The sequence below is a fragment of the Pantherophis guttatus genome, chromosome 8 (assembly GCF_059756535.1).
Source record: "Pantherophis guttatus breed Tessera chromosome 8, ASM5975653v1, whole genome shotgun sequence".
Classification (NCBI taxonomy): domain Eukaryota; kingdom Metazoa; phylum Chordata; class Lepidosauria; order Squamata; family Colubridae; genus Pantherophis; species Pantherophis guttatus.
Window position 1 is genome coordinate 67,897,678 of NC_142070.1, and position 24,316 is coordinate 67,921,993.

The 24,316-nt window shown below is 38.6% G+C and overlaps 1 protein-coding gene across 3 annotated transcripts in view; it reads right to left on the reverse strand.

The window, feature by feature from the left end:
- NDST4 (N-deacetylase and N-sulfotransferase 4) overlaps positions 1–24,316 on the reverse strand; it is a 160,853-nt gene that overhangs the window by 127,463 nt on the left and 9,074 nt on the right. For all 3 annotated transcript variants that reach the window (XM_034411404.3, XM_034411406.3, XM_034411405.3), the window contains exon 2: positions 6,354–7,626. In XM_034411404.3, the coding sequence (XP_034267295.2) occupies positions 6,354–7,382 (1,029 nt within the window). In that variant the 5' untranslated portion in view covers positions 7,383–7,626. The remainder of the gene's footprint in view (positions 1–6,353; positions 7,627–24,316) is intronic.

Consider the following 24,316-nt stretch of genomic DNA (forward strand, 5'->3'; position numbering starts at 1 on the left):
AATTTTCCATCTAACAGGGGACATAAAATGCTTTCTAGAGAAGACTAAAACCTTATTTTTGAATAGTTAATTTCAAGAGCAGTGGTAATGCAACTGAAGTGTCTATAAAAAAAGACCAAAATAGGATGATAGGCAAGATTTAGATGTTAAAGTTTAGCAAAGACTGCAACAATGAGATAACAATAACAACATTAATGCCATTAATATTGAAATTAAACTAGGAGGCCAGAATCAGTGATTCCAGATTCGCTTTACTTTGTTGGATAGCTTTACCTCATTCCTCTGGAGGCAAATTTATTGGGCTTTTCACTTCTGGTTGTATCCTTCCACAGCCCAAATAAGGCCTTGGTTTAAGGCCTTAAACAGGATAGGGATTATGCACTTATATGCCGATTCCCACTTAGATAGTTCTTACATACTTTTATAACATTTACTACAACTTGCTAATGAATGTATTTACTATCAAACTATAAGTTTAGTGTTGCAGAAAAATAAATAAGATGTATGATATAGTGCTAATGTATACTGTGTGTGTGCGTATTCTCCCCATGTTTAATTTGAACATGTTTAAGATCAACGTACTAAAGTATATTAAAATATTTTAAAAATAGTATTACTCAAAATTCAAAACAACAACCAATAGCTAAAAACTACAGCTAAAATACTATGAAGTTCTCTAGTTTGATGTAAAGTGGGGGAAAACAGAATAGATTTCTGCCTGTCATTTCTAAGACAGCAAAGATGCTAAGAAAACAGGCCTAGAGAGAAAGAGAGAGCATTATAATGGAAATGACTATCACAAATTCCCCAATCTAATTACTTGCCTAATGTCAGTTTATAAAAAATTTTCAAGTTCCTGAAGGAGGCTTTGGTCCTTTAGATTGTCTGGTTTTCAATGATTCTATTTAATTTACTTCCTGTTTAGAAAGTGATTTAGCAGAATCTCCAAAGGAAAATACAGGTAGCCCTCAAGTTTATTATTTATTTATTTATTTATTATTAAAATTTATATGCTGCCCTTCTCCCAAAGGACTTGGGGCAGCTCACAGAAATAAAACAACAACAATAACACCTAAAACCAATATGAAAATTAAAATCCCCAAAATTAAAACCTCGTAGTTGATCAGGGAGTTTGCTGGAACAGCCATGTCTTCAGGCCAGCACAGAAAGTGCGGAGATCGGGAGCCGTCCGGAGCTCAGTGGGTAACCCATTCCAGAGGGTCGGTGCGGCCACAGAGAACGCCTTCATCCTAGGGGTCGCTAGCTGACATTGTCTGGCCGACGGCACCCAGAAGAGGGCAGCTCTATGTGAATGCACTGGGCGGTGGGAGGCCGGTAGGAGGTGGTCCTGCAAGTATCCCGGGCCCATGCCATGTAGGGCTTTATAGGTCAATACTAGCACCTTGAAGCAGATCCAGAAGGCCACCGGCAGCCAGTGCAGCTCGCGCAGGGGAGGTGTTGCATGGGAGTAATGGAAAGCTCCCGTAACAACCCGTGCGGCCGCATTCTGGACCAGCTGGAGCCTCTGGGTGCACCACAAGGGCAGCCCCATATAGAGGGCATTGCAGTAATCCAACCAAGAGACAATGAGAGCTTGAGTGACTGTACGGATGGCATCCCTGTCTAGGAAAGGCCGCAACTGGCGCACTAGGCGAATCTGTGCAAAAGCCCCCCTTGTCACAGCCGTTAGATGATCCACCAGGGACAGCTATGAATCAAGGAGGATGCCAAGATTGCGAGCCTTTTCAGAGGGACTAAGTAACTCCCCTCCCATCAAAAGTGATGGGGTGACTAAATCAGGCGATGCCAGGATCCACAACCACTCGGTCTTGGAGGGGTTGAGTCTGAGACTGTTTCTACCCATCCAGACCCATACCATCTCCAGGCACTTAGACATCATGGAAAGGGCATCCCTGGGTTGGTCCAGGGTGGAGATATACAGTTGGGTATCATCAGCGTACTGATGATACCTCACCCCAAAATTACAAATGATCTCACCCAGCGGCTTCATATAGATGTTAAAGAGCAGGGGGGAGAGAACCGACCCCTGTGGTACCCCACACGTAAGGGGCCTAGGGGAGGATCTCTGACCCCCCGCCCAAACAAACTGCGTATGGCCCGAGAGATAGGAGGAGAACCACTGTAGCACAGTGCCCCCTACTCCCAACCCCCGGAGCCGTCACAGTAGGATACCATGGTCAATGGTATCAAAAGCCACTGAGAAGTCAAGTAGCACCAGAATGGAGGAACAACCCCCATCCCAGACCTGTCAGAGATCATTCACCAGGGCGACCAATGCCGTTTCCATGCTGTGGCCACGCTTGAAACCCGATTGGTACGGGTCTAGGTAATCAGCTTCCTCCAGGAATTGTGGGAGTTGGTTAGCCACCATGGTCTCAACAACCTTCGCTACAAAGCGAAGGTTGGAGACAGGACGAAAGTTGTTTAAGGAGGCCGGATCCAGGGCTGGCTTCTTGAGGAGGGGACGAACCACTGCCTCCTTGAGTACGGCAGGGAAGACCCCATTCCTCAAATTAGCATTAGTAATCACCCAGATCCAGTCTCCGATCCACTCTCTGGTTGCCGCGACAAGCCAGGAGGGACATGGGTCCAACAAACATGTGGACGCTCCCAATCTACCCACTATCCTGTCCAATTCTTCTACAGAAACAGGGTCGAACTCAATCCAGATGTCACTTTCAAGACTTGCTCCCATTCCTTCGTCGGATTCTGCCCAGTCAGAGTCCAACCCCGTCCAGATCTGAGCGACTTTGTCTTGCAGAAATTGAACAAAATCCTCAGCACTGTCTTGTAAGGATCCTCCTTCGCTCCCAGATTGAGGAGGGAGTGGGTCACGTGAAACAAGGCCACTGGGCAGTTTTCTGCAGATGCAATGAGAGTGGTGAAATACTCCCGTTTCACCGCTTCCATTGCCACAAGATAAGACCTAATATGGGTTCTTAGCTGTGTTCGATCAGGTTTGGCATGGGAGGATCTCCAACGGTCCTCTAGGCGTCTCTTCTGATGCTTCATCTCCTGTAGCTCCGTGGAAAACCAAGGAGCAAACCGGGATCCCTGTCAGCGGAGAGGCCGCAAAGGGGCGATTCGATCATAAATTATGATAATAATGGAGCTTGCCCATTATAGTCAGAAGTCATGTGATTGCCTTACTTAACAGGCCACATCTCTGCTACCCTCCCCAGTTTACTAAGTTGAGCATGGGGTCTCTCAGATGAAGGGATGGCCTGGGAGTTCTAGTACAGGTCCAGGCTGTCCCAGGACTCCCAAGGTGTTTCCCACTCTGTGAAGCACCCCATGGACCACTTCTTGCATCTTGGGATCCTAGCTGGATCTCCTGGATCATTGGAGGCTTGCAAACTCCCAATGGCCTGATTTCCCCTAGGTTTCTAGATAAGAAGAAAGCTGTAAACTGCAGCTGACTCATGCATGCTATAGCCAGCCTAATCTCCCCTAATCTCTACAGTTGGTCATAAGGCTCAATGACTGCAAGGGTGCTATAGTGTCAGTAACTTTAAAACAGGGTTGTAGATAGCCTTTGTGAGGTCTGTTGTAACTTTGAACAGTTGCTAAGCAATTGATTGTTAAGCCCCTGTGGTCCAATGGTTAGAATGCAGTATTGCAGGCTAACTCTGTACACAGCCTGGAGTTTGATCTTGACAGGTTCAACAGGTTGATTCAGCCTTCCATCTTTCCAAGGTTGGTAAAATGAGGACCCAGATTGTTAGGGGCAATATGCTGACATTGTAAACCATCCAGAGACTGCTTTAAAGCACTATGCAGTAGTATATAAGTTTAAGTGCTATTGCTAAACGACGCTATAGAGCACCGCACACCAAAACAACTAGACACAAGAGCAGTTTTTTCCCGAATACCATCATTCTGCTAAACAAATAATTCTCTCAACACTGTCAAACTATTCACTAAGGCTGCATTACTGTTACTATTAGTCTTCTCATCATTCCTATCACCCATCTCCTCCCACTTATGACTGCATGACTGTAACTTTGTTGCTTGTATCCTTATGATTTATATTGATATTGTTTCCTAGTATGATTCGATTGCTTATTTGTACTCTATGACTATCATCAAGTGTTGTCCCTTATGATTCATGACGAATGTATCTTGTCTTTTTATACACTGAGAGCATATGCACCAAAGACAAATTCCTTGCGTGTCCAATCACACTTGGCCAATAAAGAATTCTATTCTATTCTATTCTATTCTATTCTATTCTATTCTATTCTATTCTATTCTATTCTATTCTATTCTATTCTATTCTATTCTATTCTATTCTATTCCTAGTGCCATCATTAAGTCAAGGACTACCTATGTAGAATTACTATGTAGAATTACTAATTACCATGTAAAAATCAAGTGGGATGAAACTACTTAGATAGTGACTGATTCCTGATGCTCAGTGTAATACACATAGGATGTAAAATAGATAAATCCCCCAAAAGCATGACATAATGCTGCAGAACCCAATCTGGGTCAGTCACCAGGACTAGAGTTTAGTCTTCTGAGCTTTTGGACTTGTGCTGAAGCCTATCCTCAGGAAACTTCTCTCTCACCAGAATGCGTAAGAGCACACATTGGATGGGCTGTGCTGGATGAGCTCCAGCATGAGTCCTGGAATAGTCTAGAGTGCAGGGTGGGCTCCAGCATGAGCCTGAAAGCTTGGAAGACTAAACCTCTGGTCTCAGTGATGGACCCAGATGGGATGCTGAAGCATGCATATTTGTCTTCATGCATCTCATAAAGTACAATCTATATCTCTCTGGTATGAGAGTTTAAGGGAAGGCTGACTATGTATACAATCTGATAGCAACATATAACTAAAATAACACTAAAATTAACTAAAATTATAACTACACTAATATATCTTTGAAAGTGCTATATGAGTTTGTATTATTATTATTATTATTATTATTATTATTATTATTATTATTATTATTATTATGTTTTCCCAAAATATGACATCCCCTGATAATAAGCCCAATTGGGCTTTTAGCGCATGGCAATAAGGCCAAGCTTTTATTTCAGGGTTCAAAAAAATATAAGATAGGGTTTTATTTTCGGGGAAACACGGTAATTTAAATCAGAAATTCCTTGGATCAAGTTTGTCCAGGTAGATAACCAAGATGAGAAAACAGAAGACTGATTTTTATAATCCTTGTATAAAAGTACGCAAATTGCCATGCTTTATATATCCTTAAATAAAGCACACATTGTTTATTTAACAATGGACTGCTTAACATTCAACCCTATTATTTTATTAATATTAATGTTGGGCTTCAACTGGACTTTGAAATCTATGTTTCCCACGTGTTGCCTTAGCTAACATACAAATCAAATCAAATGATAAATAAGAAGAAGCCAGGTTGCATACATAAATTACCTACATAGGAAAATGATTCTTTTATGATATTTTAGAAAATAATCTAAGCATTTTCAAAGGGAATCATTTCTCATAAAAAATGTTCAACCTGAGCTGGATAAATTGTTTATGTAGTTAACCTAATAATAGTTCACTAGATATTTGCTCAAATTTAGACAATTCCAAAGGGGGATTTAATCACACATACTCCTTATGAAACTTGTAAATGTTTAATCTTCAAAAGATATCTAAGTCATTCCCAGTTTCTTTTCTGGGATCCCTGAGGATACTAGCCAAAATAATTTTCTTTCATTTTAATATCAGAACATAGCACAAGGCAAACTCTAGTGACTTGAGTGCTACAAAGTCAGTTACTTAAATATTCTTTCAACTATTTCTCTATTGAGGCCTATGAAATGCAGAATTAACCTACAAGCCCACCAATCTGATGGTGGCTTAGTGCTAACATAGTGACACATTATGTCAGCAGACATAATTGATTGTTTTATCCAATCAATCTGTCTTAATTATCTTAGGGAACCCAGAAGGTTAAAAATAAATCTGATGCTGAGTATAAATAAATAAAATTAACTCAGAATGCAACAAGTACAGTAACAGTAGAGAGCCAGAGTGGATGAATGTATCACACAGTACTTTTGAGATCTGACTTTCCACACATCATGAAACATGGTGAATAAATTCATATTAATCAAAATAATTCAGTCTAGGAGCTCTTAAGAGAAAGTTCTGAGCCTAGTTGGGAGAGATGAAATGTTTAAAAAGTGGGATTTTTTAAAAAAAATAATATTTTAAACATTTAGCTTTCATTCTTTCAGTCATTATAAGGAGGATGTGTGCAAAACTGAAGATACAGAATTGAGAAGAATTCCAGAACTCTGATGAGTTGGCGGTAAGAAATTTGTCAGAGAGAAGACCTCGTAAATTCTCACCTTACCTTCACATCTTTCACATTCATCCTTGTTCCTTCTTTTCCAACAAAGATGTCATCGATGTCAACAAGAATGTATCTGTCCAAGGATAATGTAAGCCTTTTTCCTGTCAAGAAGGAGATGGCATCTATAAAAATAAGTTTGTGCAGCCAAAAGTTCAAGTTGTTTCCAAAAAGGACTCTTTGAATTCCATCATGAAGTCCCAGGTCCTGAATCACTGTAGCATAGAGATTAAGCTTTGGAAGCGATGCTGGGAATGATTTGGAGGCTTGAAATTCCGTTAAAAGCACTGGTTGATAAGTAGAGTGGTTATATTGGAAAACAGTCCAGTCATCGCCAGGTAATGGGCCTTTTTTAACCCTTGGGGCTTTGGTTATATGCAATAGAGGAGACTGGGGGTTTACTAAGCAATCCTGCAGAGCTATATTGTTGTAAAGATGTAATGGTAATCCTTTGAGCTGAATACTTGACAAGCTATTCTCATTGGCTTTATGAAAACCAATTATGCTAACACTGTATTCCACACAGTATTTTTCCAGGAGTTCTCTGTTCCACGAATCCATGGATGTGTATTTCAGAATATTTTCATATACTACAAGGATGTATTTCCCTTTGCCATTATCAGCCAGGGGTGGGATATCCCCTTTCCCAGATGCAATCACCATATGATACTGAAACCGACTAGACTCCAGGATGGCAATGATGTCTTGACCAAGTTGAGAGTACTGGCTTTCCACAAAAAGCAACACCGTAGCATCAGTCCTAGTAGGATCGATTGGCTTCACTGTTTTAAGTTCTAGTGTTCTATAGGGCAAAAGTTTAAGATCTTCACACTCCATTTCTCCTGTGGTATCAGTGAGGGCAATTTCTTGCTTGTGACCTGTATACAAGTAATAAGCAGAAATGACTATGCTCACTAAGCAGAAGGTGGCAAGGAGAATGACGAGTGTTCGGAAACTCCTACGAAGTTTCATGATCAGATTCATCTTCGTTTTGTTTTGTTTTGTGGCAGGGGTGTATTTCTTCAGTTTCATCTCCCCCAAACTTCCAACAATTGGCTTCTTCCTTTTAAAGTGCCATCATAAATAGACCACGAGATGGTATGAATACCACTCTCCAAATATTCATGTGACCATTGCAATTCATGTATTGGGGGAAAGGTGAAGACTATGAAATTCCAGATACTGAAAGTCCAAAGAGGTGGGAATTTATATTGAAAGCTGTGTTCTTTGACTGCACCAGTTGCCAATAATCAATGGAGGAGACGCTTAGCATTATCTGCAACAAATTGAGAAATTAGAGTAGGTTAAGAAAATCCATACAGCAATTAAAATGTGTTAATTAAATAAGCTAGTAACTTCTATTAAAAGAAAAATAAATCCCACCTATGAACATTTTTATTGATTCCAAGAGAGAAGATGACAAGGGGATGACTTCCTGGTAAAATTTATGTGTGAAGAACATGCTTATCATTTACAGTTGTTATCCAAAACACTCATTATTTACTTCGGGCCTATATTTATCATCCTACATAAAAGCACAATTCATGATAATTCTCATATTTTATAAAACACAATAATAAGAACCATCAGCTGAATTTTTATATAAATTTATCAGAAATTTATATTATTAAGATTCCTTCCTCTCAGGGCAGAGGGCTCTGCTACCCCCATCCAACCACTCTTTTCACTCCCTCAGACCTTCTGGATAGATGGATGAAGAAGGAAGTCCCTGTGGCACTATAGCTCAAGCTCTCAGTTTCAACAGGGCTCCCACCTTCCTCCCTGCCATACAAATGTCCTTTTTCCTAAGCTATCCTCCCTCACTGGCCAGTCAGAGGGAGGGTAGACTCACCTCTTGGACGAAGAGGTGGTAAAAAAAATGCTTTGAAAAGTCTCTGACGATCCCAGCTGAGTTGCCTGATCGGCAGAGATGTATTTTTTAAAAACCCTCTCTGACAATCCCAGCTGAGTTGCCTGATCGGCAAAGGCTTTTCAAAGCATTAGAAAAAATGCTTTGAAAAGTTTTTTTTTTAAAGTTGGCCACGCCCACCCAGTCACATTACCGCCCCCCACCAAGCACGCCCACAGAACCAATAGTAACAAATTTTACATTTCACCCCTGCCCTTAGTCCTCTAGCACAGCGATCACCAACTGGTGGTCCATGGACCACTGTTGGTCCATGAGAAAATTTTGGTGGTCCACAGAAAAATTATTTGCATTTTTTTAATATTACACTAAAGCAGAGGTCCTCAAATTATGGCCCCTGGGCTGGATACGTGCAATGAATGCCAGTGTTGCTGCAGAGAGTCTCCCCCTTCAGGGTCTTTTGGTGCGGGTTGGAGGGGGGCAGAAATTCTGATTTGGTGTCTCCTTCAGCTTTCTGGTTGGGCCTTTGGGTGAAGGCTGGAGGGAAGTGCCTCTGGTGGCAAGGAGCCGGAGGGCCTTGTTCTAGTGGGACTGCATCATGGCCTGGAACTGACTGACCATCTCAGCCTGCTGAGCCTCCAGGCACCGGAACCTGGCCTTGCACTCCTGCAGGTCTTCCCTCTGCTCGTAGTCCTGAGTGAGGTGCTTCTGCTGAGCCTTCTTCTCGGTCAGATCTAATTTGAACTGAGCCAACTGTTTTGCCAACTCTTTCTTGTGGTGGCTGCTTAGCTCCAACAACTGCTTCCTGTTGGGGTCCTAAGGAGCCTCGGCGGGAAAGTGAGGAGTGGCTGGCAGGAGAGGGGTGAGAAGAGTCTGGTGAGGTGCCCCTCAATATGAGTGACATCATCGAGTTGGCCATGCCCATCCAATCACATGACCATCTAGCCATGCCCACCCAGCCAGTCATTAGGCAGATCATATTAGTGGTCTGTGGGATTTAAAATTATGAATTTAGTTAAATCAGCTTCTGATTTAGATCCTCCAAAAGATCCCCTCATGATAGGATGAGTAGCACAACTACTAGCAAAATCTAATGGAGATGCCCATGAGATCGTTTCTTAGATATAATTGAAGAGTAGGAAGCAAAAAAAAAAAAGGCCATAGACCATCTAAATGAATTTCTGCAATCAAATAGAAACATTCGCATTTATATTCTTGGCCAGATCATAATTAAATCAATGCAAAACTGCCACACTCTATATAAGATAATTTCTGGGAAATAATTTTAAAGCAAAATAGCATCTTAAAGAATAAGAAGTGGAATAAAAAGTAATGCAGTGATAAGCATGTATGATTTACGCAATTTGTAGTCAGATAGAGTTATATGAATATTAAATTTGTATTCTCTTTTTCTATATTTCGGTCAATATAAGATAGCAAACATACCTAATACTCCCGCTTCCTGTTTTCTCCACAAAAATCATCCTGTGAGGTGGGTTGGGCTGAGAGAAGGTGACTGACTTTCAGTGGTGAAATTCAATTTTTTTTTTACTACTGGTTCAGTGGGCGTGGCTTGGTGGGCGTGGCAGGGGAAGGATACTGCAAAATCTCCATTCCCACCCCACTCTGGGACCAGCCAGAGGTGGTATTTACCGGTTCTCCGAACTACTCAAAATTTCCACTACCAGTTCTCCAGAACCTATCAGAACCTGCTGGATTTCACTCCTGGGTCTAAGGCAGGCCTAGAACTCAGTCTCCTGGTTTCTAGGGCAGCACTTTAATCACTATACAATACTTTCATATCACACATCTATGTGATTTATGCTCAGTGTTGTGGGAATAAACTTCTCCATGGTATTCTCTTAGGTTTTGATGATTAACCTAAATCATGCTTGACTTACTATTATCAAATATCAGAAACTTGGACTTGGTTCCTGTGGTGTCTTTATTAACTAATCCTGATTTGTAAAATACTCTATTTTTTAGAGTATGTATTTAGGTAATTTTAACTATTTTACAACATAAAAATAGAATTTTTAATTACTTCGAATGTATTGTCATTGAAATGGATAAATCTGATTGTATAATAAAAGAGCCAAAAAGAGACAATTATTATATTGTTGTATTATTTGTGTTTGTTATTTCCATAATGTTTTAACTAATCAACTCTGTAACTATAGATTTGTAAAGGGACATTTAGGCTACTCATTTTAATCCTTACTCTATTTAGAAGTAAAAATATTTCAAGGGTTCAAGGATTACCTCCCATTTGACACATCATTTTGATGAGGATGCTTTGAGTATCATTTTTGAGGAAACTTTGCACTATGCATCCAATCTGTTCATATTTAAGATATCATTTAAATTTTCTTTTTTTTTTTTATAAGGAGATAAAGAAAATATAATCGTAAATAGATATTTCCATTGTTGGTAGTAAATTTTTAATTAGCTCACAACTGATAGCACAAGCCTGAATATTCCAAAGTTCTTATAAGTTGTGTCCAGTGCTTTTTTTATACTGAATTATAAATCAATCAAAGAAGAAAAACACAAGGATGCAGTTCGATGGTGACAATGATAAATAACTGCAACTTACACTCCTGAAGTTTATCAAATCACATGCAAGACTTTGGGTTTACAATCACATTAGGGATATGTGCTGCCCAAAACAAGCCATCAGTTGTCTTTGCAGGAGCAAGCAACAAAAAATTGTTTGCATATTGTTAGGGAACACATTCTGAATTTTTAAATTAAACCTCATTTGGTTTTCCAAAATGGATTTTTTTTCAACACTAGAGGGCAATATATTCCTGTTTCTTTCCAAATAACAATAGATATCAGAGCATCCCCCTTTATCTAGAAGAACTGGTGGTAAAACAAGTAGGTATGCAATAATCCAGAGATCACAATAGTCTAAAGCAAAAGGTAAGATACCTCATTCTAGAATTTACTGTTAAATGAATATATTTTTACTGCTCATAAATGATGGTGCAAGTTTCCCCCCCCATACTTACAGTATTTCTCACTCTTAGCCTGTAAAAGAGCGAAGACCTTAATATAAATTGGCTATCATTTCCTGTCTTTCATGCAGTTTCATACTAAATTATGAAAGAAAGAAAGAAAGAAAGAAAGAAAGAAAGGAGGGAGGGAGGAAGGAAAGAAAGAAAAAAGAAAGGAAAGAAAGGAAGGAAGGAAGGAAGGAAGGAAGAAAGAGAAAGAAAGAAAGAAAGAAAGAAAGAAAGAAAGAAAGAAAGAAAGAAAGAAAGAAAGAAAGAAAGAAAGAAATCTGGTTTAAAATTAAATTACGGATAATGTAGATAACCTCCATGTGAATTTGACAGATGGACATTGAATTATGTAATTTCAAAATAATGAAAATGATTTCTAGGTATATAAAGTATTTCAAAAGAACTCAGAATCTGAATTAACTATAAAATGAATGTGTTTCTCATTAAAATAAATCAAATTTTAAAGTCTCACTTTTGACTAACCTTACGTTGTAAACTAGAAGAACTCATATATAAAGTTGAAAATAATAACAATAGGTTTGAAAACTTCATAACTTTTGAGTTATGAAGATTTACGGTAGGGGCAACCTTACTTTTCTGAAGGAATTTCTCAATTTCTGAACAAATTCAACTTATTTGTTCCCTTTCCATGTACATGCATCTAATAAAAAAAAATGTTCCTCTTCCATACACATAAATCCAGTTTCCTCAAAATGTTTTCCTTTCCCTCTTGTTTGCATGACACAGGTGTAGTCATGTGTAAAATCTCATTTCAGCAAAAACTGTAAAGAAAGGCAATTCTTTCTTTACAGCTTGGTCCCAGCAAAACATCAAAACTTCCCAAATCCCTTCAACTGAAAGTGAAGCTGACAATAAATTAACAACATCATTTAGTTTTTCACCTCTACAGCCAACGAACTCTCCACATCCAATTTTTTTTCACTTTCACCATTAGAATAGAATGAATAGAACAGAACAGAACAGAACAGAACAGAATAGAATAGAATAGAATAGAATAGAATAGAATAGAATAGAATAGAATAACAGAGTTGGAAGGGACCTTGGAGGTCTTCTAGTCCAACCCCCTGCCCAGGCAGGAAACCCTACACCACTTCAGAGAAATGGTTATCCATTACATAATAACTTAGTTAAAATGGGGGAAACATGGTGACACACATAGGTTCCATGTTCCACTCAAAGGAGCGGAACAAGGCTATATATTCTCCCCTTATTAATTCAAACTTCATGCTGAATATATATTAAGAGAAGTTGGATTGGAACAAGATGAGCAATCATGACTTTAAAACGGAAAGAAGAAATGTCAATAATCTGCACTATGGTGATGACATCTGCCAAAAAATGCAAAAGATCTGCAAGGTCTAGTAGTAAAAGTCAAGGAGAACAGTGAAAAAATGGGACAGAAATTAAATATAAAGAAAACCACATTAATGACAATAGAAAAAATAGCAAGATTTAGGGTGGATAAAAATTGATGATTTTTTTTAAAAAAAAATTAAAAATCAGATTTTTAAAAATTTTTCTCAAATTTATTTTAACAAAATGCTTTTGAGTAAAAATCTATCTAAGAATGGTTTTCTATTTAAGATATATTAATAATTTAGTTTATTCAGCATGAAATGGAGCTTAGTTATGAGGCTGTATATTCTGCAATATTTACATTTTTTGGTAAACTCATTCAATGAATCCAAGCTCTGTAAGCTGAAATAACATGCACTGCATTAATACATTCACACAATTTCACAGTAACCATGAGATAAATCATAAAACAAAGTTCAGGAACATCCCTTTATCCCATTGGTTTACAAATCTATGTACACGACAAACTGTATGATTGTTTGAAGAGAAATGTATCTGTACCACCAGGCTCCAAGTGTGAGGAGGAAGGGCAAGCAGTAAAAATGAAAGTGAAACCTTCTAAGCAGTTTATAAATATAATATTAAAGAGCACCTGTCATTTCAGATCAATCATGGCAGCGCCTGTAAGCGGCATCCACTCACCTGCTGCCCAGCACAATCCTCACCTTGTTATATCACTGCCGCATCACCGTCCCATTAAAGTAAACGGGACTGTTGGTGAGTCAACAGTGGGCCAGAGGAAGAGCTGCTGCGGGACAGAGATTTATTTTATTTATTTATTTTTCTTATACTTATATGCCGCCCTTCTCCCAAAGGACTCGGGGCAGCTCACAGAAATTAAAATGATGAAAACAATAAAAATAGCTACTAAAATAATCAATTAAAAACTCCCAATTAAAAATCGCCCATCAGATCAGCAAATTTGTTGGAAAAGCCATGTCTTCAGGTCACAGCGGAAAGAACGGAGGTCGGGGGCCGTCCAGAGCCCCGTGGTTAACCCATTCCAGAGGGTCAGTGCACCCACAGAGAACGCCCTCATCCTGGGCGCCACCAGCCGATATTGTCTGGCCGATGGCACCAGGAGGAGGGCAGTCCTATGTGAGTGCACAACGCAGTGGGAGGCAGGCAGAAGATGGTCCTGCAGGCACCCCGGGCCCATGCCATGTAGTTGTAGATGACAGTTGTTCTTTAAAAATTATGATTTAAATCAAGTTGATTTAAATCAAGCCTTTTTACTAGTGATTTAAATCATGATTTAAATTGACTTGCTTTAAATCAAATCCACCCTGGAATTGACAGTGAAAACAGTGCAGATATCAAATTGGTGGACAGTGTCTGTTTAGCTATTGTTGAGCAACCATCAACAGTAAAGGAACAACTAGTCCAAAAATATACCACAGAATACCACTTTGTATAACAGTCATGAAGACCTTGGATACTTAATTGAATTTTCATGATGTGTCTATGATTTCAACGATCAGAATTGGGTAAGTCATAGTATGACTTACTTGATGGAAATGAAAGCTGGAATTTGAAGAAGCAGGATAGGAAGTGTATTTAAGTTTTGAACTTTGGTGATCAGAAAGATTCCTGAGAATGGCATGGACAGTCAAATAATCAAACTGATGGATCACCAAGCAAATTAACCCAGAGTTCTCTCTTGAAGGACAAAGAACAAATTTACATTATCCTACTTTCGAGACATTATGCAAAGTCACAGCTCTCTGGAGAAGTGTTTAATGCTGAAAAAGATTTTTAAAAAGAGAAGAAAAGGTTGATGGAACAAGCAGAAGCTGCAAGGTGGCCATGGCTGGGCCATTAGAAGACCTGACAGTCCAGGTTCGAAACATTGTCATGGGCAAAATCTATCTGTAAACTAAATAGGAGTCAAAAAGAACTTGAGGGCACATAATCAATTAACCTTGGAAAAGTTAAAACTGCTAAGAGACACAGTGAAACTACCCCTTTATCACCATAGCAAAGTCAAGAAAATTCCCTTTCACTAGGAAAAGAATCTTAAACTGGTCCGTCTGTCTAATTAACTTTATATCAATTGAAGAAGGAGTCATTCTTACATGGAAGATAGAAAACGGCTTTAATTATTTTCAGTAAGTCATGTGACTCATACTCTATTTATAAACTTTCTGTCCATGTTAAAAGTTTGATCATTGTTAAAAAGCCAAATAAAAAATGACTATTATTCACTTTTGCAGAAATTTCTCATTAAATCATTACAAAAACTAGAATGACATTTTCCTTTCAAGATATTGGTTCACTCTTGCCTAGCATACACAACAGTGCATCAGATGTAGGCCCGTAACAAAGGACACTATGAACAAACTCCACACTTCTTTAATGCAGGACTAAGCTTGAAAATGAAGAATATAACAGCTTAAACATTTTCCTTTTATAACAAAAGGTAAATGGTTCAAAAAGGGAATAATTGCCTTTAGTGGTTTTTTCTTTTTAATCTGAAAAAGCTCAACTCAGATAGAGACCATTTTAGCAATGATAACTTAAAGACTCAAGGCTGGTTTCTCTAAGGCTGCACAACATAGATAATTTATTTATTTATTTATTTATTAAATTTATATACCGCCCTATTCCTAAGGGACTCAGGGCGGTGAACAGCGAACGATAAAAATACATGTAATACAAATGTTAATTAAAAAAAAAACAATTAAAATATACTAAACACTCTGGTCCTAGATAATTCAAGACATCCCAGTTTAAAATAAAATCAAAAAAGCAATATAAAGGGAAAGTTAGGCCAGGCCGGCCTGCTGAAACAGGAATGTTTTGAGGGCACAGCGGAAAGTGCGCAGATCCGGAATCTTCTGTATCTCTGGGGGGAGCTCGTTCCAGATGGTGGGTGCCCTCACAGAAAAGGCTCTCCCCCTGGGGGCCGCCAGTCGACACTGATTGGCTGACGGCACCCTGAGAAGCCCCTCTCTATGGGAGCGTACTGGGCAGTGAGAGGCTATTGGTGGCAGAAGGCGGTCTCGTAAGTACCCTGAGTATATATTACTCAGATAATTAATTTGGATAAGCCTTCTTTGTTCATCTGAACTATCATTCCTTCCTTCCTTCCTTCCTTCCTTCCTTCCTTCCTTCCTTCCTTCCTTCCTTCCTTCCTTCCTTCCTTCCTTCCTTCCTTCCTTCATTTTATATTGCTGCCTATTCACCCATGGTAACTTAAGGTGGCTTACAGAATATAAAACCACATTAAAAAAAATATCAAATAAATTAATATAGTACAATATAACAAAATCACCTCCACCTCCCACTCCCCGCCCCGGCGACATCAGATCACATGAGCCATTTAATGGGCTCCAACCGCTCTGGGTTCCCCAGGCCCAGTGGCAGAACCAGGTCTTCAGCACCTTCCAGAAGATTATTAGAGTGGGAGCCATTCAAATCTTTGGGGGAATGATGTTCCAGAGAGAGGGAGCCACCACAGAGAAGGCCCTTCTTCTGGGTCCCACCAGGTGTATCTCCCAGACGGGACCCACAACATTCCCTGCTTCCCCGCTCTGATAGAAGTGTAGAAGTGACCGGCAAGAGAAGGTCCCTCAGATAACTTGGTCCAAAGCCATGAAGGATTTTAAAGATGACACCCAGCGCCTTGAATTGCACCCGGAACAAATCAGTAACCAATGCAGCTCCCGCAGGAGAGGTGATACATGTGCACACTGGAGTCTGCACGAAATCATGCAGGCCGCTGCATTTTGTACCAACTGGAGTTTCCAGATGCTCTTCAAGGGCAGCCCCATGTGGAGCGTGTTGCAATAGTCCAGACAGGAAGTGACTAGGGCATGAGTGACTGTGAGTTGGTCCAGGAAAGGAAGTAACTCTTTGAGCAGGAGTTGTGAGTCCAGGAAAACCCCTAGATTAGCTCAGGGTCTGTTTGGGGTAGTGCCACCCCATCCAAGATCAAAGGTGACAATTCTCCCTGAGCCAACAAACCCCAAACACAGAGCCATTCAGTCTTGCAAAGGTTTAGTTTCAACCCATTGCTCCCCATCCAGCCCTTAACTGCAAGAGAGAGAACATGGCATCACCTAACTCATCATGGGCCATGACATTACAGCTGAGTATCATCAGCATATTGGTGATATCTCAGTCGATGGTGACGGATGATCTTACCCAATGGCTTCATATAAATGTTGAACAGAAGTAGAGAGAGTACTGAGCCCTCAGAACTCCATAAAGCAGTGGGCAAGGGCTGGATCTCTCCCCTCCTATCAACACAGACTGAGAGCGGCTGCAGAGAAAGGAAGTGAACCAGGATAGCACAAGGCCTCCCACTCCCATCCCCCAAAGCCTCCCCAGGAGAATATCATGGTCAATGGTATCGAAAGCCGCCGAGAGGTTAAGTTTAGCAAGGATGGATGCACTACCCCATCCCACTCCCGCCAGAGATCATCCAAAAGTGCAACCAATGCAATTTCTGTCCCAAATCCAGGCCTGAATCCTGACTGTTAGGGGTCAAGATAATCCATTTCAACCAGAAACCTCTGGAGCTGCTGCATGGCCACCTTCTCAACAACTTTCCCCAAAAAAGGAAGTTTGGAGACAGGTCAGAAATTATCCAACTAGATGGAGTCTGGCGATGGCTTCTGAAGACGTGGGTGGACCACAGCCTCCTTAAAATGCTGGGCACCACCCCCTCTTGTAGGGAAACATTAATCACCGCCAGAGTCCAACTGTCTGTCACCTCCTGGAAAGCTTTCACAAGCCAGGAGGGACATGGATCTAAAACACAGGTGCTTGTGTGCATATTCCCTAGGATCCTGTCCACATCCTCAGGACCAACAGGGTCAAATTATTCCCAGATAACAGGGCGGGGACCTGCCTCAGGGGCTTCCACCAGACCAGCAACCACGCCGGCATCTAACTGGGAACGAAGTTGAGTGATTTTGTCTTCAAGAAAATCCTCAAATTCCTCAGTGGGCCCCTTCAGGTGGATCTCAATCACCTCCTTCCCCAGGAGGAGTTGGCTCACCTTAAAGAGGGTCGTGTACCAAATCAAAGCAATTGTCAGAATAAAGAAAGGGAACAGAATGAGAAAATACTGGGTTAGAAAATGCAGGACTTTCTGGTTATGAATCTAGTGTGGCCCCTGATATTTATTTAGCTCTCATGTTGTATTCACAGTTAAACCCAATCTATTTGACAGTGCTTAGGCTATTCTGCAAACCAAGACATTATGGTTCTATGCTTTATGGATCTGTCTATTGTACAAATCCAGAAAATAGTTTGTTCGATTATAATTAAATTGCCATGACTATGTTGTGTTACATTGCACTAGAGTAATATTTTGAATCATGTTTGGTATATTGCCTTCTCCAATGCTGATGTGCAACAGGATATGGAAGTAGATTGCTATCACTATACTACAGCCAATTTCAAGAATACTGAAGTTGTGAGCCTTCCTAACCTGTGATCTCATATTCCCTTCTTAAAGAAAACCCTACTTTTTTCAGGAGCTGATTATGTACTTCTAATAAAGCAGTTAAACTGGATCTCTCCAAAGGCTTTCAAATTTATTTTCAAAATATAAAATCCATAGACACATATGGGCCTTTTATTACATGCTGAAAATGTTTAGTGAGACAATTAGTGTTGCTGCCTTGAGCTTATAAAAAAGTCCTATAAAAAAAGAAAAACTATAATCTAATTCCCGAAGACATGAAAACCACTATAAAGTATAAAATTAGACTTTTTAAATAAAAAATACATACCACTTTTGGTTCCCTCAACATTTGTTAAATAGTAATTTCTAAATCAGGTATTTGGCATAATTGATTTTTTTTAAAAAACAATCCATTTAATTTAATGGCGGTGTGGTGGCTCGGTGGTTAAGACGCTGAGTTTGTTGAATGGAAAGCCCAGTTTTGAGACCTGAGCACCACACAACGAAGTGATCTCCCGTTCTCAATACAGCTCCTGCCAATCTAGCATTTCGAAAGTATTCAAATGCGAGTAGATAAATAGTACCACTTCAGTGGGAAGGTAACAATGCTCCATGACTTCATGCTGGCCACATGGCAGTTAAATAGATTGGATGACACTGGCTCAATGGCCTTGAAATGGAGATGAGCATCTATAGTTGGCAATGACTAGCTGACTAAAATCCGCAGGGACTCCTTTACCATTTTTTAATAATAATTTAATAAATTCAAATAATTTAATGACCGTATGGAAGGGATGTAGCACCAATCCACCAGCAATAACCACTAGTTCTGTTACAGTATACAAATATTTGATTAAGACTGCTTTGATTTATTTAACTAGAGTATCCATGGTTTTTTATGGAAAAGTAGGCTTTGAAGAAACAAATATATAAGTAAAGTAGTATTTTAAGAGTTATGACTATACTGGTAATCCACAAGTTACAATATTCATTTAGCGATCAATCAAGATTACACCACCACTGAAAAAAGTAATTTACAGTCAGTGCTTGCACTTACAACCATTACAATATCCCCATGATCATATGATCAGAATTTGGGTGCTTGGCAACTAGCATGCATTTATGATGGTTGCAGTATCCTAAGCTTATATGATCACAATTTGCTATCTTCCCAGTTGGGTTCCAACAACGATGGTAGCCAGATTAGCTTAAAGACTGCATGATTCATTTAACAACTACAGTGATAACTACAGTTAACAACAATAGGAAAGGTGATAAAATTGGCTGTGACTCATATAACTGCCTTGCTTAGCAATGAAAATTCTGATTCCCATTGTGGTCATAACTTGAGGACTAAATGTATGTATTACGATTCTCCAATCGATTAGCTCATGTGTGCTGGGATTCAAAACAGCTTAAAATACCTGACTTTTTCAACAACATCTGGGGAATGTTATTTACAAATTTAGTTCTTAATTGTTTTTATGATGCCCCCCCCCCAATTTTGACGTATTTCTTGCTTTCTATTATTGCATTTCTGTCTCTAATTTTTGCTCCTTTCATGTTGCCTAAAGTTCCATTAGTGAATGAAGTGGCTAATAAATTGATTCAATAAAATGAATGAATGAATGAATGAATGAATGAGTGAATGAAAGGGAAGGGAAGGGAAAAAGGAAGGAGGGAGGGAGGAAGGAAGGAAGGAAGAAAGAAAGAAAGGAAGAAAGAAAGAAAGAAAGAAAGAAAGAAAGAAAGAAAGAAAGAAAGAAAGAAAGAAAGAAAGAAAGAAAGAAAGAAAAAAAAGAAAAGCTTTCCGGCTGGGCACAGTCTAAATATATATAGCAATAACCGATAACCAAAAAACCCCAAACTTTTAAATCCATTTTCTGGTATCTGAAGATGAATTGAAAAATTGGATTGAAGAATACAATCTACTTAAAAGACTAGCCACTTCACAAATAATAGGATATTTAACCTAGCCCAATAGTATAATAATGTACAACTGTGTCGCACAGAGGTTCCTCTTATATGCATAAAATTATAATCTGCACAACTCCCAATTACTACAATGCTGTTAAGAGTTTAATTGCATTGACTCTTTGTGGATTGCACTTTTCTAAATATCCCTTTGAATAAGATATTTGATTAAGTGAATAGGATAATAATCTTGTTGTGTTCTATAGAACTTCCTCTTATTACATATACAAAATTATACATAAAATTATACTCCCAAATACCAGAACGTCATTTAGAGTTTAACGTCACTGAAATCTTTTTGGACTATACCTTTTAAGTAATTGAATAATTGTGCCAGTGAGTTGCTTGAAGTTTACTGCAAGATACCAATAACTGACAAGCAAAATTTGGCATAATGTGCAATACCTTTATTGCTTTTATTATCAAAAATACTCGGTCCCATGATTCCTTTTAATGTCTGTACTCATATTTTTTAAAATCTGCAAATCAAATATTCCTCTTCTGAACCTCTAATAAGTAATAAAGGCATAAGCTGAATCACTAAACAAAACTGTGGCCAAGCACCTAGACAATCCCCAAGACATTACAAGTCAATACATTAAAATGTATCATCGGGATTTGAAAATGAGTTTTGGCTCCATTCTGGACCATGTGTCAAATCATTGCTCCGAGCCAATTCGATTTAATTGAATTTTCCAAGTAAGTTTTTGTGAGACACTATCAAATGCTTTGGTGAAGTCCATATATATTACGTTTACTGCTGTTTTTGTATGGCTGCCAACAACACAATCAAGTTTCTGAGGTATTATTTGCTTCCCTCTTGCAGCCAAGAGACTTGCATTAAGGCAACATTAAGGTTGCTCTGTGAAAAAAAAAATAAAAGGGAACAGGAAATGCAAATGCAGAGTCTCAAACAACAACATGCATTTGCACACAGGCTCAATGGTTTTTATGGAGAACAGCTGGTAACTGGACAACTTTGGAAAATCCAAGTAAAACAGGAGGAATGGTATCTCTGATAAAAAAATAATACTTTGATTCTAATTGCCTCTTTTCCCTTAAAATTCTATGTTTCAAAATAAAGTTAATATTCTTTTATGATGTATTGTTCATGGAGAACGACATATTGAGAAGAATTAACCTTATTATACTACGGAATATGACTTATGATACCATCTAGTGCTTATTGTGATGTCATATAAATTTCTTTCCTTTTGGACCTGAATTGGAGCTGAACAACCATCACTTTAGACAACACAGCCCATGACCAAGATTGTTGGGAGATGGTGTCCAAAATCTGAATGACTATATGTTCTATAGCAGAGGTCTGCAAACTTGGCAGCTTTAAGACTTGTGGCCTTCAACTCCCAGAATTCTCCAGCCAGCTATGCTTGAGGTTTGAAGTTTGAGGACCCCTGTTCTATAGGATTTATCTATATTCTGCATGATGCATACCCATTAGAAATGAGACATAAAAAGGGAAGTGTTGTTCATGCAACATCTATACACATTCATTGTACCAAAATTTAAGGGAAATGTTCTAAGAGTAGTAGTGTTTCCTGAGATTCTTAGGCTCTTCCTTAGGTTCTTAGGCTTAAAAATGTCTTTAATTCATCTCTTAGAAATTATTAGGGGAATACAAAGTATTTTAAATCTGAACACTTTCTGAGTTCAGAAATAGTTTGAAGCATTTTGTTCTGGTTGTCCTGACTATCAAAAGGATCTCCTTCTGGCTGGGTTGATCTCAAAGCGAGGTTTGTCCTAAATTGATTATACTTGTGGCATAGTTGGAACATTATTATAGCTCAAGAAGTTGTTTTGCACTTAAAATGTTTCAGATTTGAAGTATATCGTATAATCTTAGTAATTTAAAAAATCTGCAGACCTTTATACGATACAGAACATAAACATATACATATATGTGAATCACTGGATGAATTTTATTGCCTATCACTTGTAAAGTACACTAGAATATTACAGTATTTATTTATTTATTTATTTATTTATTTATTTATTTATTTATTTATTTATTTATTTATTTTTATATGCCGCCCTTCTCCGGAGACTCAGGGCGGCTTACAATGTGTTAAGCAATAGCCTTCATACTTTTGTATATTTTATCCAAAGTCAGCTTATTGCCCCCACAAACCAGGTCCTCATTTTACCCACCTTAGAAAGGATGGAAGGCTGAGTTGACCTTGAGCCTGGTGAGAATTGAACTAGCAGTAATTGCAGGCAGCTGGATGTTAAATGCTGCCTTAGTAGGAGGCATTAGCCTCCTACGCCACTCAGGCTCCTGTACATATGTTGTACATATTTACCATTATCATGGTTGGAAAAGTAAAGGGCCCATAAATATATTTTTTAAAAATTCATAATAGTCTAATAATAGGAAGGCACTATGACTGCAACTCTTCATAATCCACTAGTTATTTTATAGTTATAAAAAACTGAATTCCTCTTTATTATGTATAGTTTCCTGAATTTCCAGAAATAATACCACTTTGTCGCACTTCAACTTTTAAAAGCTATTTGGGGTGTCTATATTGAAATGATTTGGAAAATCTGGTTCTGAACCTTAGTAGTAAATCATATTTTGGGGCACAAAAACTAAAAATCTAAAAGAAACATCTATATAAATGAATGCATGGTTGTTGTTTTTTACATTTTTTACATTAGTTCTGCAGATTAATAGTATAAATACAGTATATTTGAGCTGGCAGTTAAACATTGAGGAATAGCAGATCGGATGTGGCATTTGTATGTATGCGTATCTTGTAGAACTGGTAGAGAGATAAGCACTTGCAGCCACATTTTATCTTTGCTTTTTCTCTTCTCTGTTTCTTCTCCAGAAGACCAAACTTCCAGTGGCACTAGTTACTTATTTCTTCTCTAACGGAAAATAAAATAAAATCAGATAAAATCAGCATGTATTTATGAAGTTCTGCTCTCTTAAGAAGTAGGTTAACTGTGTTTTCACACTTGTGAGGGGGTGGGCAAATATAACCAGGGTTATATTGAAAATGTCTGTCTGTCTGTCTGTCTGTCTGTCTGTCTGCCTGCCTGCCTGCCTGCCTCTCTCTCTCTCTCTCTCTCTCTCTCTCTCTCTCTCTCTCTCTCTCTCTCTCTCTCTCTCTCTCTCTCTCTCTGTGTGTGTGTGTGTATGTGTGTGTGTCACAGTGGCTAGATGTGGACAAAGGCCAAATGAGCAAGGACTGAATTTTCTGGTTTTTAGCTTACATTTCAGTTTTTAAATGAATCCCGTGTCAAAAAGGCATGGATACTGCATTTTAGGTCAGAAATGGTTTTGGAGGCTGCTAAAAGAAGAATTGTTAAAATCTCTGTCCCTAAAGGCATTAGTAGTTCATTACTGTGTTACTGTACAACTCAGAGCTTATTGCACACCCAAGCTTGTCATTCTGTAAAAAACATCACTCTACAAAAACACCGTGATCCAAAGCTATTTCTTTTCATGTTTAAAACTGGCTGTCCCCTAAACTAAATGGGGAAATAAGATGTATGACCCATGTCCTCAAATGTACATCTATACATTCAATGCAAAGACGTACTACCTAACAAATAAAGGTATTTTGTTTTCATCAAATCATTACTCATTTCCTAACGCGGCAATATGGCATATTCTAGCATACCATTCCATCTTCCCAATCTTAATTTATGATTAAAGGCTGAACTTAGTTTCATTTGAATGCATCATAAGATGAGCTGGCCTGCAACAATTTAAAGTTTGGTAAAACTATAATCTGAATAGCAGGAGATATATAAACTCATACTTTCCTGATATGGAAAATATTGATTATCTACAGGGGGGAAAAACTTTTTTATTTCCAAACAGGAAACTGGTCTGAGTATGAAAGGAAATGAAAATCAATCATTTTAATACAAACTTCTACATTTAGGAAAATAATAATCATGAACAGATGCATTGTACCAGAGCTGGCAACAGTGCATATAAAAAGGAATTGAGATTGAAACTAATAATTTTCAGATACTGGTTATTATATGAAGTTGAATATGCATCAGTAATATAATGTAGTTATTTCAAGGCAAATACAGTTTCAGTTTTCTTCAACATCAGCACAATTTGCAAGCCCCAAAAGTAACAGTTCTACTTTATTATGCACTAGGACGGTACCCTATATAAAGTATTTTGTTTGGTTGAAGAACTATAGTTTAAAAAATTAACAAAATGTAAACAGATTCAGGGAAAGGAAGAGAGAAGATCAATAATTCTTAAGAGAAATATTTCAACATTTAATCAGGGACTAAATCAGTGGTGGGTTTCAAATTTTTTTACTACCGGTTC